Genomic DNA, 14,342 nt, shown 5'->3' with positions numbered 1-14,342 from the left:
TATTACATTAAGGATATTTCCATACTGGAACAGTAGCTAACATAATTGAGATTATTATGTGTTGTCATTGTGCTAAATATCTCACATGAATTACTACATTTGCTTCTTAGAACATCCTTTGAGATAGATATAACTTTTATTACCCCTAAGGCTTAGGGAACTTAAATAACTTGTCAATGGTCACACAGACAGTTAAGGGTCCAAACTCAGAACCCTTAACCACTTGTTATGCTGGCATAAGCAGCCATTAAAAATTATATTCTCTTAAGACATAGAAAAATAGTAACATAACTGAAAAAAAAAAGGCCAGGATTTAACAATATATATGTATATATAGACAGTATGATCTTCTCCTCCCCACGAATTAACGTATACTCATTTATATGACTGGAAGGAAAATATGTCGAAATATTAGAAGAGGTAGTAGGATTCTGGGTAATTTTTATTTTCTTATTTACATTTTTCTGTATTGTCCAAGTTTTCTTTGGCATTCTCAATCTTACATTGGAGAAAAAAGATTTAACATATATGAAAGATGTATACTCTTGATTTTACTAAGCCAAATGAACAATGTTCCTATTCTGCTTGAAACTATAAGCTATGGTTTATCAGTAGGGTATCCCTCCCAATCGAGGTTATGAAGAGTAATGACAGATTCAACATCTGAGTGTCTACAGTATGGTGAATACTATAGTGAGGAAAACCTTGAGATCTTGACACTCAACAGTTTTCAATTCAGTCTGGGTGGATATACAGATACATGCGAGATCACAGAACATTTACAAAGCAAACAAACAAATGAATGGAATTCAATGCAGCGTTATGAAACATCAGCAACAGAGAAATGTTATTTAGTAAACATCACTCCTGTGAAACAAAGGTATGATAACATAATTATGAAAAATAAATACTGTTTATAAAAATTACTGAAAAGCACTAATTGTTTAATAAAACTAAATAGTAAGATGAATAAAAGATGTAAAAACATTTTTTAAGAACAGAAAAAAAAAAATCCTCAAAAAGAAAAGGCCCTTACAACAAAAACAAGAGCTTACAGTAATGTCCGGGATGGGGCGGCATAGGCGGGTGGTGCTGAAGATGGCCGTTTTGGTGGTGAGGCAAATTAGGTGTGTATGGTGCAGTCCTACTTCCAGTCCAGGTGGTAGTGCTGTCTAGAAATTAAGGCCCACACGGATTAATTTGCTTTTATAAAGTCTGCCTATTTTTTCTCAACTACTTAAAAGATTTTTAAAAGCATGTACATACTATGATGGTAAGTAGCTGGCTGACCAGTAAATCCATTCTGCTGCTGTCCTGGCTGAGGCCCTGAAGCTATCTGCAACAATCCTTCACTATGGCTGCCTGCCAGTATACTGGCAGGCTGACCTAGAGGAATGAGAAGACATTAACATGGTACATTTACAGATGCAATCCTATGGTTTTATACAGCAAATGAAGGACCAAATTACATCTGATACTCACAACTAGACAGATGGGCAAAAAGTGAAACTCATTCAAATGGCCCATCAAATAAAAAATCCTGCAGTCCTCTATAAAGGCAAACCTTAACTTGAAGAAGTTCAAAATTATTCTATCTTAAGTAATGTCTACCTAATTTTAGTGGCCTATTTCTTCACGATATCCTTCAAATGCCAGCAAAATCCTACTATACGTCTAGCCTATCAAAACAACTTCAGAAACACGTCGGCTCGCCCCTGGCCACTCCATCCAGCTCTGGACCTTTCTGAGTAGGACTCCAAAAGTCCAGGCTCAAGAAAATGTTAAAAACTGGAAAGTTCATTATTATCAGCACTGGTACTAGTAATGGCAGAATGCTAGGGTTTAATAAAAGAAAAGCAGAGCAGGCAAATATTGTAAATGGAATGTGATGAGTAAGGTGAAGAAGTTTAAAAAAAAAAAAAAGGTCAAGCTCCACTGTCCAATCATAGTGCATTTGCTAGTTAAATATAAATGTATGACTATCATTCTACTTTGAAACTTTTTCATGTACTTTTAAAAACTAAGACTCATCTCCTTCCAAGAATATTATCATATTCCTAGATTTATTGTAAATTACTTGCCCTCTCTATATGTAATATACCAGGACTAAGCTTCTTCTGGTTTCTACTCAATTGAAAACCATTCTATGATATTGCTTACTGACCTATATTTTAAGTCTCCTTTTTTTTTTTAGTGGAAAAAGCTTAACTTCCTTAAGCAAGCATTAATTAATGGTTTATCTCATTTGAAAAGCACTGAAGTTTCCTAATTGTTATTTATCACTGGCATTACTACAATCTTTTCTTGTTTAAATGGGTGTATAATCTGAAAGAAGAGATAAATAACCACTGCTCAAGGTATCAAAGAAAAGGAACATTTCTCTACAAATCACATTCCCTTAAGGCTAAGACTGTAAAAAGTTAATGAGAATATTTTCAACACTCCCCAAATTACTTATTTTTAAAGAATGTTTTTAGTAATATCCCTTACTGCTCAACTCAAAAAAATTTCTGCAAATTATCTTAAAGGTTAATTATTTTACTCTTAACAACTGTACATGCTACATACTCTTAGCTAACTTAAAAAACTGTCACTATATAAGAGAAGTTAAACAATTTTAATTTCCAGATATTTAGAAAGAAGTCCTGAAGACATTCAGGTGCCAAATGAACATAAACTGTCAAGTACCCCATGAACTGCAGTTATCTGTACTGAATGTTTCCATTACACAATTCCAAGTACGTAAGATGAAATTAAACAACTAAATCAGCTCACGTAAAACAGTCTTCCAATTCTTCTATTTTAGTCCAATTTCTTTTCTTTTAATTTTATCAATAATTTTTTTGAGATCTAATGGGAGAAACTTTTTGCAACAAATTCTAAAACCTACAGAAATTACTACTCAATTGTGAAAATATATCCAAAAATACCAAGACAAAATTATCTGCATTTCATTCATATCACTTTTTCTGGTTATCATAGGACTCAGCCCCAGGGAACAAAACAGTTAAAATGCAGTCACTTTAGCAAGTATCAACAAAGGCATGAAAATTCAACCTCTAGATACTATCAACAGAAGACAGTATCTGCGCTCTAGCACTAATCTATGCTGCAATGTACCTTTTTTAATTCTCCATCACTACCCACTTTGTCAACTATATTCCCAAATCGGTAAACAAAGAGCAAACATAACAGAATCATCAAGCAGTTAAGAGTCCAGGTTCTAAAGTACATGCTTAACCTATATGACCTACCTAGAATATGTGAAACTATGCTCACATATTTTCACATAGAGACTATGAGTCTCTATGCTGAGACTGTCATCTAATGCAGCAAATATAAAAGGTATCACCTTGAAGAGATGAAATAAAATGGGAGAAAGTTGGTATATTTTACTTGAAACTCAATTATATAAATCAGTCCGCCATTTATTCCAAAGATCAAATTTCTATACCAAATCTGATCAGATATTGAACAGAATAATGTTCCCTTTGGTAGCAGCTAACAAAGTATTAGTCTAGATCTAGCAGTATCTAGTGCTGATGGGGGCTTAGATACAATCTCCTTAGCAACCAGGTGTAAAAACATCATACACATGCCAAGACTCTGCTTTGTGATTAACTTTTTTTAAAAAAAGAAAGGCACTATAAGCAGTAAACTGTCCAACCTTTGGTGACTACAAAAAAATAAATAGTATTTACAGAACCAGCCCATTACTGCTTGGATCAGGCCCCAGGAAAAGCTGAACCTAATAGCCCTCTAGCAGGGATGGTGGCACCTCTATCATGGGAAAAACCTTTCTGAAATAGACTTTTTTAAAAAAAATACATATATAGTTATGTAGAATCTAGATTTATTTAGAAATTGACTAAAATACTTAACATCTATCTTGAGGATTGTAAGTTATAAAAAGTTTGTTAAGACTGCTTCTAAGTTTGCACAATGGGAGACTGAGATGACTATTATAAAGTAATATTCTACCAGATAAAGCAAAATAAAAACAGTGATTAAAGCACAGAATTGCATTACCACATTTTTAAATAAACATCTTGGTTTAAAACTACTTGTTAACTACTTAAATATTTCTCTAAAATGTATCTGAAAGCTCAAAAGGCTTCCTACCTTCTTCATGTAATAGTCAAGTATAAATCAGACCATTAATTTAAATATCATAATCAAAGTCATTACTTAAATTCCAAGTGACTATACAACATAAAAACGTTTAAATAAACTAAACACCATTGTTTCCAGGACCAACCCAAAAGCCTATTTAATACTTATTTACCTATGAAAAATACTACAGTACTTTTAATTTTTACTTACTAGGAGTTTTCCTCCAAGTGATTATAAATAAATAGTCAATGGTTAGGGAAATTCAACTTGCTGACTATATCTGATTCTACAACTCACTTGTGGAAGCCACAGGAATGTTGGGAAAGTTGGTGGTGCTGGTAGCATTAGACTCAGATGAAGCTAACAGAGCTGGGGTGCTGTATGACTCTGTTGAAGCACGATTACTTGGTGGATGTTGGATGGTTTGAATTGAATGCCCTTCCGTGGATAACGATGGCTGTCCCTCGAAGTCATGAACATATTCATCCTTCACCAACATACTTGGTGGAGCTATACAGAAAATTAAACGTATTTTAAAATCTTATAAGCATCTATTCCTAGAAAAAAAATCTTATAAATAACACCTAAAATCAACTGAAGTGTAAATAAGTCTAACTTGAAATTTTTTCATATATTAAAAGCATACTACTTTATTAGCAAAAGCTATTCATTTAGAAGTTGTGGCATCAGATAAATTTTATCGATTTGACTGACTCCTTGAAATTTAAAGTTAGACTACATTCTAACAACTTCCAGCAATGGTCCTAAAGAGGTATTCCTTAGTTTCTTGTTTAACCTAGAATAATCACCTTAAATATGTAATGAGAAGACTAAGTTGAGATCAAGTACTTAGCTATATCTTTTTGCTAATTTCGCACTGTAGAAGTATGAATGAGATCTGATAGTTACTCAATTCCAGGAGCTATAATTATTAACATAGTCTTTGAAAGTGAAGTGTACTGAACATTTCTTAAAGGGTTAGAACCAGACAGAGTAATCCTAAACGGTTAAGTTAAACTGAAATTTCCTTCTAGAAACCCAATCTAAATAATGTTTAATAAATACGTGGTATGGAAACATTCAGCAACCACCATCTTTAACCAATGTTGTTACACCTTAATAAACAAAACTAGACTTTAGCCGATACAAAATAACACCTTTTCTTGAACAAATAAGGGAACAGTTGGCTTTGTTGTGAGGAAAAAAAAAAAGTGAAATTGCATTTATAATATCAACTGTTCTCTACCCAGAATCTCCATATTTGTTTTTGCACTACTGTTTTGTGATTTGCTTTTTATCTTTAGCAAATAATCCTTTACTGCTTCTGAACTAAGACTATCCCAGAATTGTACAATCCATTGAACTTTAATACTAGGTTCTCTTTTTAGATAGTTAAATGTCCACAAAAAGATATTCTCTTTTTCATTAAGAACCAGCAATAGTGCTCCTTATCTTCCCCTACATCAATCTTTAGGAAGATTGATCTTACACATAAATATCGATTAGCTGAATGACTATTTTGTTATTAAACTGAGAATATTTCAAAATGGTAATAATTCACCATACAAATTCCTATGTACAATCTCTTAAAGGACTTTTTCATGCATCAAAAATCATGAAGACATTGATATTTTTAAAACCCATAAAACCCACTCCAAAGAGATTCTCTTTAGAAAATTCTATGAAAACAAAATATAACCAAAAGGATGCTTAACCCATGATTATATATCAGTAAAAAAACCCAACCACTTACCACTAATGTTGGCCAATTATAAAAATACAAAAAAAAAAAAAAAAAAAAAACCATTTGGGATATACAGTGGGTATGACTGAATTTATTCAATCTTTTTTTAAAAAAATTATACTCCAAGGAAGTTCTATAATTTTCTTCACATAGAGCCTGATATCTCTAATTAATTCCTGGATATTTTAGAATTTTTTGTTGTTATAGGGACTGGGATCTTTTTACCAAGATACTAGTATTGCTAATACATAAGGAGAAAGCTATAGATTTGAGGATATAGCTAGTCAAACTGATACTGCTTCTGCTTTTCAGTTGACTCTTTGGCTTAATGTGCAATCCTAATGACTAAATTCTGCTCTTAAAGGAGTATGTCTCATAACTTTTTCTTGCCTGATATGTTGGCTAAACTTTCCCAAATGTAAGTTTGGGACTTCTACCAGTCTCTTTTATCAAATAACATAAAACGTATGTTTCTTAGGTAAAACTGTAAGTATCAACAATGATAGATGTCTGCAATATATTTTTGCCAAGAGAAAAAAAGGTTATAAACATGATGATATGCATGTTTAAAGATCATATACTGTAAATTAAAAAAGTAAGGTCCAGAAAAGTGCACAATATGCTTTTTTGTGTATGAAAGGAGGGAAATAATACATGTATTTTTGCATAAAGAAACCCTGTAAGGAAACACCAGAAACTAATAAAAGTGATTACCTGAGGTAGGGGGGAATGGGGGCAAGGGTGGGAGCACTTCTTTTCACTGTATACCTTTTTATAGTGTTTTGATTTATGGACCATGTATTGCCTATTCAAAAAAATAAAATTAAAAAAACATATAGTATATATTTTTAAAGTCCAGAAAAACAGACACCAAGCTATTAAGTATTTCTCTTTATGGACTAGCATTCAACAAATTCATTCACTGAGAAAATATTTATTGAGCACCTATGTCCAGGGTACTGTTCTAGCACTTGGGGCACACCAATAAATGAAAGGAGCTTATACTATTTTATAGTATTCTCCTATTGTTTAAATATCTAATAGTGAGCACTCATTACTCCAGCTCCTCCTAGCTGTCTAATCTTAGGCAAGTTCTTTGACCTCTCCAGGTACCAATCTTATCATCTGATGTGGATAATGCCACCTACCATGTACGGGTATTATGAAAATGATGGCACAACACTTGTAAATCTTTTAGCTCGGTACCTGATACAAAATGAGTACTTAATGTCTGCCATTATGATTTAGCCATATTTTTAGAGCAGTCACACATGTATATAACAATGGTAAAATGTTTGATGAGGGGTAAAGAGTGTATAGGGAACAGAAAGGCTGAAGCCACTGGGCTTATCCTAGGTCTGTGCTCTTTATCACCACTAGCAGCAGACCACAGCACTTGTCTGATGATACTGTCTTACTTATCTTACTTATCTTTTCTTCCTTCCACTAGATTATGAGCTCCCTAAGTGGAAAAAACATACCTTATTTATTCTACTGTCCCTGAAACCTAACACAGTACCAGGCAATACATGCTCATTAAATATTTGTTAAAATAAATACGCAGGTCGATATGGTTATGGATAGTTTCACAAAAGAGATGAGACAGGCTGAAAATGATTACCATCATGATCCCAACTCAGAAGTGAAGGAACTGTCCCATTTTCTTAACTTTTAGTTACCTGGCCTTGGATTATTTCTTTGTCCAAATCTAGAAGGAGTCATGAGAAACCTGTTGTTTTCTGAGAAAATAAGCCTTTGAAGCCAGCCTTTACATAACCATGAGCAAGGGGATCTATCTACAAGGCTGAAGACAGCCCTAGAGCTACTAAAAAGATATCAACCCATACAATCCCATAAATGACAGGTACTCAATAACAACAGTATTTCAGGACAGGGGAGGAGTGTGATGAGTCTTCAGGATTGGATCCCTTCACAATCACCCTCCTAGGGAGATTCTGATATAGTTATCACTATAGTCTCCCAACCCCAAACACCCCCTGAATTAAATAAATGCTTTACTTCTCCAAAAACATGGATAGAGAATGGTGAAGACGGGAAGTGACATGATATTAATATCTGTAGCAACAGGGCTTTAACCAATCTTAAAGCTAACCTTCCCAGACCACCACAGGAGCTTCCATTACCAACCGACTGTTCTCAGAATCCTACCAACCATTAACGAGTACCAAAAGGCACTAAAGTCTTCTATTATTAATTACATGAAAGAAAAGTAGAAAATAAAAACAAGTAGACTTTCGTGTTCTTCTTACATTTTCTTTAAGGTCATATGATATTTCTGACCCACCTCTAAAATTCTGCAACAAAACAGATGCCAAGCCACTAATTTCCCTCCAGAATGATGGAACACCTTTCTAAGATTATAATGGCTCTTTATCAGCACTTCTCTGCAAATTAATGAATTCCTACAGAATTCTGAGTTCATTAACATGGTTTAAGTAACAGAGCTAAAGTTTTAACATATCTCTCTTCTCAACTATCACACTAAACAAATGTGTGTGTGTGTGTGTGTGTGTGCATGCAGACACACCCTCATTTAATTGCCCTAACAGAACACTTTCTCCTTTTTATAACAGGATTAGGTTATCTGTGATCAGCATAGACTTTAAAGTAGCCTTGTTTTATTTACTCAAAATGTAACAAGACTGAAAAAATATTAATATATGCAGGTTTAAATCATTCTTAAAATTATCATTCATAAAAATAAGGCTAAAATGAAAAAAAAAATAGAATACTGGTATTTTTAAAAGACATCATATATGATTCCAAATTACCAAACATTGTAGGTATGTATACCCATTTAAACTAGCTCTGAGATTCTCTTCCAAAATAACCAATTTTAACCAATTAAAACGTGTTCTTTCTTTAGAAAATGTTTTATGTTCCCCTATTATATTTTTCAGACTTCTTTAGTTCATAAATAGCAGTTCAAATCCAAAGAGCCAACAGCCTACTTAAATCCCGTTTTAAATGCTGGAGGGCCCGCCCAAATCTACATTGCCAAAGCATTAAGTTTTTTTCTTGTAAATGTTACCAATATCCACATAATCTTAAGTCAAGAAAAAATATAGGAAACAAGATTTTTTTAAAAAAAAGAGAGAAACAGATTACATACCATTACTCTGCAGTGTTAATCCTGAGAGATCTTAATTTTTTAAGAGGGAAAAGAAAATGAAACATTAATCATTACCATGAAAATATTTTCTATTATATTTAAAATTATAGAATGTAAATATAAGATTCAAAACTTTATGAACCATTTCAAGAATAGTTGTATAAATGCTATCTAACAATACAAGAAGGATTCAAATCTATCATGCTTTCCTTATTTTTCAAAAACAATATTTGTCCAATAAATGGGCATAATACCAACTATATAATACTTAGTTTTAGCAGTCAAATGAGAGTTTATTCCGAAGTTCAAATTTAAATATTTATATTTCATTAGAAATGTATGATTCTTTAACCTTAGTTGAAGTCATGGGCCATCTCCAAATTTATGATTTAACTAAGAAAAATTAAAACATAATTGAGATCGTTTCCTTTTGTGCTTCTAAAGATAAACACAAAGTCTACGTACCAATTCCCGGTGATACAACTCGTTCATAGTGATATGGATTCACACAGACACTGTCACATTTTAAGTCAAACGCATACTGACAATATTTAACATGTTTTAGTTCATTTTTGTGAAGATCAGGCCACCTCCAGAGACGGGCATAGATCACATGAGGAAATCCTTTCCGACCGGCAACCTAGGAAAAATAAACGACCATTGACTGGGCATCAGTTATGCATCACACGTTATGCAAGGTACTTTACACATGTTCTCATTTAACCCTTACAATCCTACAAGTCGGTATTATAATCTCCATTTCATAAATGAGAAAAACTAAAGCTCAAAATAACATACTTCACCATAGTCACAAAGCAGTGAGCTTAGTATGATTTCAAGGCCCATGCTCAGGATTTAAAAGGAGGGAGAGGAGGAAGCCTGGGGTTTGTTGTAGAAACTAAGCCTAATATCTAGATATAACATTTTTATTTATTTTTATTATTATTTTTGTATGCCCACAGCACCTGGTCTTTCTAGGTGGCCTCCTATCCAAGCACTAACAAGGCCCAATCCTGCTTAACTCCTGAGATCAGACATCGGGCTTGTTCAAGGTGGCATTGGCGTAGACCATGGACCGTGGCTCCACTGGGAAGTGAACCCAGGACCTTCTGCATGTAAAGCAGATATGCTAACCGCTATGCTATGGAACCACGCCCCTAGATATAAAATTTTTAAATCTAACAACATACGATTTCCATACGTTTCTTTAAAAATATTAAGCACAAGAGATGTATTATATAGTTCTACATGAGAAATGTGACCAGTCAAAATAAAATGTAAAGAAAATTTATAAAATATAAACTTTTAACTCAAGTTTTAAAGACATACTTTAATTCTTCTAGATTGATTTTCATATAATAGTACCAAACTTATAATACCATATTTCTTAATTATAAAAGGACCAAGGAGAACTCAGTTTTTTAAATGTGCATTTAACACCAAAAGGGGAGGGGAGAGAAGGATGAATACTAAAGTGCTAAAGGTGTGGGTTTTCTTCTGCTGTTTATGTTCCAATTTTTTTACATTTAACTTTTTTTAAGTCAAAACATTAAAAAACTTTTAAAATATATCTATTATATGGAAGACATAGTCTTCCATATATTCCCATAATGAGTATTGGTATAGGACATACAGAACCTAAAGAGATGAGGCAGAGATTAAATTATCCCAAAGTAACTTAAGAGGAAACAAGAATTTTAATCCGTCACTACAAAAAATGTAAAAAACCCTAGAACAAGACTAACCTGAAGCCTTCCATCCAATGTTCTCTGTATGGTAACACATTTGCTAGGATGAGCTCCATTTGTAGTTATAGCTGTTATTAAAGAATCCAATTCATCCTTTTTCTCCTTCAGTTTCTTTACCAAACTTTCAATTGCTCTTTTTGCAAATGTTTCACTCTCTCCACCTTGTCTATGGCACATCAAACTATGTACAATGCTCAGACAGGCATCATTACTTGTTGGTGTATTTGTAATAGACATATTGTCCATTTGTTAATGTTATTTCTTTCAAATCAAATGTGTTTCCAATGTCCAGAGCAATTTCAATCTTTTGGCGGCAGTGAAAAACACTGGCTAACGTTGCAAGGGAAAGTGTTAGACATGTGGTATTCAGGATAACCTAAAAAAAAGAGACACAGATATTAGAATACATTTTACAAAATAAATTCAATTACTTAGGAAAAGATGAAATTGCTCCAGGTAAGTCAAAGACTCAATGCACATAATGAAAATTTGGTGCATAGATTTTTTTAATGACTTAATTAAAATGCTGTTCTTGACATTCCAAAAATACTAAAATTAGGCCTCCTTTGTTATTATAGAGGCATGCTTAATCAAATCTTTTTGACTGTGTTAGTCACCCTGAAGTAAAATCTTACGATGTTTTAAAATGAATACTTATGAAGACCAGCACTTTAAAACAGACTCAATTAATAACTAGTTAAATCTAAAAGTTTATCACTAAGACACGATTACTGAAAAGCTATATCCACATAAAAACCTGTACATGTTTACAGCAGCATCATTCATAACCAAAAACACAACCCAAATATCCACCAACCTGATAAATGCATAAACGAGTATATCCATACAATGTACTATTATTCAGTCATAAAAAGGAATTAAGTACTGATACATGCTACAACATGGATGAACCTGGAAAACATGCTAAGTGAAAGCCAGTCACAAATGGCCACATATTATACAATTCCATTTATGTGAAATATCCAAAATAGGCAAATCCATAAAAACAAAAAGTAGATTAGTGGTTGCCAGAGCATAGGGAAAAAGGGGAATAAAGAATGATGGGGATGGAGCTTCTTTTGGGAGTAATGAAAATGTTCTAAAATTTATAGCTGTGATGATTGCAAGACTCTGTCACTATAATGAAAACGACTGAATTGTGCACTTTAAAAGAGTGCATTTTGTTATACATGAATTATGTCACAATAAAATTATTTTTAAAAAGACCACTAAATTCCTCAAAAGATTTTACCTGTTTAAGCAAAATATTTTCAAAACGAATTAAAATATAGAAAAGGAATATTAATGAAGACTCCACTCGACTTGTACAAAACTAAAATAACTTATCTGACCTCAAATTCCCACATGGAACAAGAAAAGGCCACTGGCCTAAGAATAAATGACATAAAGCAGAAGTGGAGGCTGTACTTTTTATGCTGCGTTGTTTTTGTTTGTTGATGTTGTTGCATTCCATATTTATTTTGCTTTTATTTTCTTTTGCTATTTACCTGAATCTTTAAAAATCTGTTCCCATTACCAAATAAGTAAGACTGACTCATCAGTCTATACCAAAACCTCTTCCTCTTCAGATGACCTTTACTCCTAAAGCATTAATTCCATCCAATTACCCAGGATTGGAAGCTTGGTAAAACATCTTTGACCTCTCTCTCTCTCTCACTGTGCCCACATTCTCTAAGTAATTCTTTACCTTATGATAGTCATTTCTATCAGTCTCCTCCTTTCTATTCTCCCTGACACCGTCGCTGTTTGGGGCCTCCTCAGAATTTATCAATCACTTGGTATTTAACATGTGCTTCCTCCCTACTGTTATTAGCACATGCCTGTATTCAATAAATACATGCTGAAGATAACTTTCCAGATAACCAAAGATTATCTGCACAAGAGGTTTTGGAAGCAGAGATGTGGATTAGAATCTCGGCTGTCACACTAGTTGGCCAAATTAGGTTACTTAAATTACTCTGAACTTAGACTTAAAAGGAGAGTATAGAGCTCAAATGAGAAAATCGAAAGGCAAAAGCAGCTATTGTCTGAATACTGTTATTTTGTTTTAAATGATATTTTCCTAAAATTCATTATATATTTTTCTGTACTTTCTCATATTAAAATTTTTCACAAGAAAATTTAAGAGGGCAGAAACTGAAATAAACCACTCATCCAAGGACTCAAAACTCAAAGATACATAGGCGGAGCCGGGCAAATTTTATAAATGAATAAAATGTGTCAGGTGTACAAAAAAGTACAGAGGCGTACAAGTGCATGCTCACTCATCTAAATGGATAGCCATTACTCACTTCCAATGGAAGTGGCATTTGCAAATGCTTGCTCACTGCTGCCAGGTCGTCAAGGCCCATTTGTATGTGAAATCTCATTTTAAGTACTGGCAATTTATTTGTGGGGAAAGAGGAGAAAGAAAGGGGGAGAGGGAGAAACCACTGTGTATGCCAAACGAAATACACCTTCAACTTAAATCTGGCCCAAGAGTACTACCAGTTTGAAATCTCTAAGGCCAACTCACAACAATTTTAATTTCTAGACTGAGAGCTCTAGGGGACAAGGACTGTACTTTATTCATCACTATATACCAATGCCTAGGACATGTTAAGTGCTCTTTATTATTAAATAAATGTATTTCTGTATGCGCTTTCAGATTCCTTCTTTTGCTATTTCTTTTGCTTAAGACATTCAGTCCCACTTTATCCCCTTGGTAAGTCCTAGCCATCCTTCAAGTACTATTTAAATGTCTCAATTCTTCCAAGACTGTTCCATAACACACTATCTCCTCTTCCTGGAGGAGAATTACTTCCCTGGTCTGTTTACTGTCTGTTCCTGGTATGTTACTTGATCCCTTCCTCAAATTTAAAATATACCCCAATTACAACTCAACTTATAGTTATTTGATTATGTACTTGTCTCATATTCTGTGGCCACAAATCTAGAAGTTCAAGAAAGCAACACTTTTCTCATCTTAAAAATTCCCAGCACCTTGCAGTTCCTGACATATACCAGGCAAGTTTGTGGACTGACTACAGCTTTTTATTCTGAGGCATTTCCTTGCATCAAAATTTGAAGAGTGCAAATACCTTGTTGTTGAACTCATTTTCTGATATTACATTCCAAAAGTTTGCGCCACTTTATAATGTAACTAAAGTATTTGAGTACATCTATTTCACTACAATCTCACCATCAGATGTTATCATTTTTAAAATGCAAGCTATCTTTGGGTCTTAGTATCTCAGAAACTATTTTAATTGCACATTTCTTTGAAAACGAATGAAAATATCCTTGCTTTCTTAAACAAAATAGCTTTTTCATATGTGTATGCCTTTGTTGTATTCCTTAACAAGTGCCCAAAACACTATTAAAAAGTTCCTTGTATAAAAAATAATATCAGCAAGGGTATACCAATATTTTCCTATATTAAATAGCTCTGGATTAAAATATTTTTAAGGAGTGGCACTAGACTGGGATAAATAAAATTACATGTTCTAATTAAAGCTCTAGCAGCCTGACTTGGCAAGTTAAGACCTCTTTCAATTATCTCATCTATAAAATGGGAACAGTATCTGCCTTACCAACTAAACAC

The 14,342-nt window shown here is 33.4% G+C and overlaps 1 protein-coding gene across 3 annotated transcripts in view; it reads right to left on the bottom strand.

The window, feature by feature from the left end:
• Positions 1-14,342, bottom strand: part of SMAD4 (SMAD family member 4) — a 51,907-nt gene that overhangs the window by 28,026 nt on the left and 9,539 nt on the right. For 2 of the 3 annotated variants that reach the window (XR_004953728.1, XM_016148781.2), the window contains exons 2-7: positions 10,736-11,114; positions 9,456-9,630; positions 8,991-9,020; positions 4,411-4,623; positions 1,267-1,386; positions 1,056-1,172 (exon numbers count right to left, since the gene is read on the bottom strand). Coding sequence is in view for 2 of the 3 variants with exons in the window: in XM_016148781.2 (XP_016004267.1) it covers positions 1,056-1,172; positions 1,267-1,386; positions 4,411-4,623; positions 8,991-9,020; positions 9,456-9,630; positions 10,736-10,984 (904 nt within the window). In the remaining variant the exon portion in view is untranslated. The remainder of the gene's footprint in view (positions 1-1,055; positions 1,173-1,266; positions 1,387-4,410; positions 4,624-8,990; positions 9,021-9,455; positions 9,631-10,735; positions 11,115-14,342) is intronic. The other variant, XM_016148784.2, reaches the window with a different exon arrangement.

Source organism: Rousettus aegyptiacus, unplaced genomic scaffold (genome assembly GCF_014176215.1).
Source record: "Rousettus aegyptiacus isolate mRouAeg1 unplaced genomic scaffold, mRouAeg1.p scaffold_m13_p_12, whole genome shotgun sequence".
Lineage (NCBI taxonomy): Eukaryota > Metazoa > Chordata > Mammalia > Chiroptera > Pteropodidae > Rousettus > Rousettus aegyptiacus.
The sequence above is the reverse complement of the archived record's forward strand: the minus strand, read 5'-3'. Positions and strand labels throughout refer to the sequence as shown.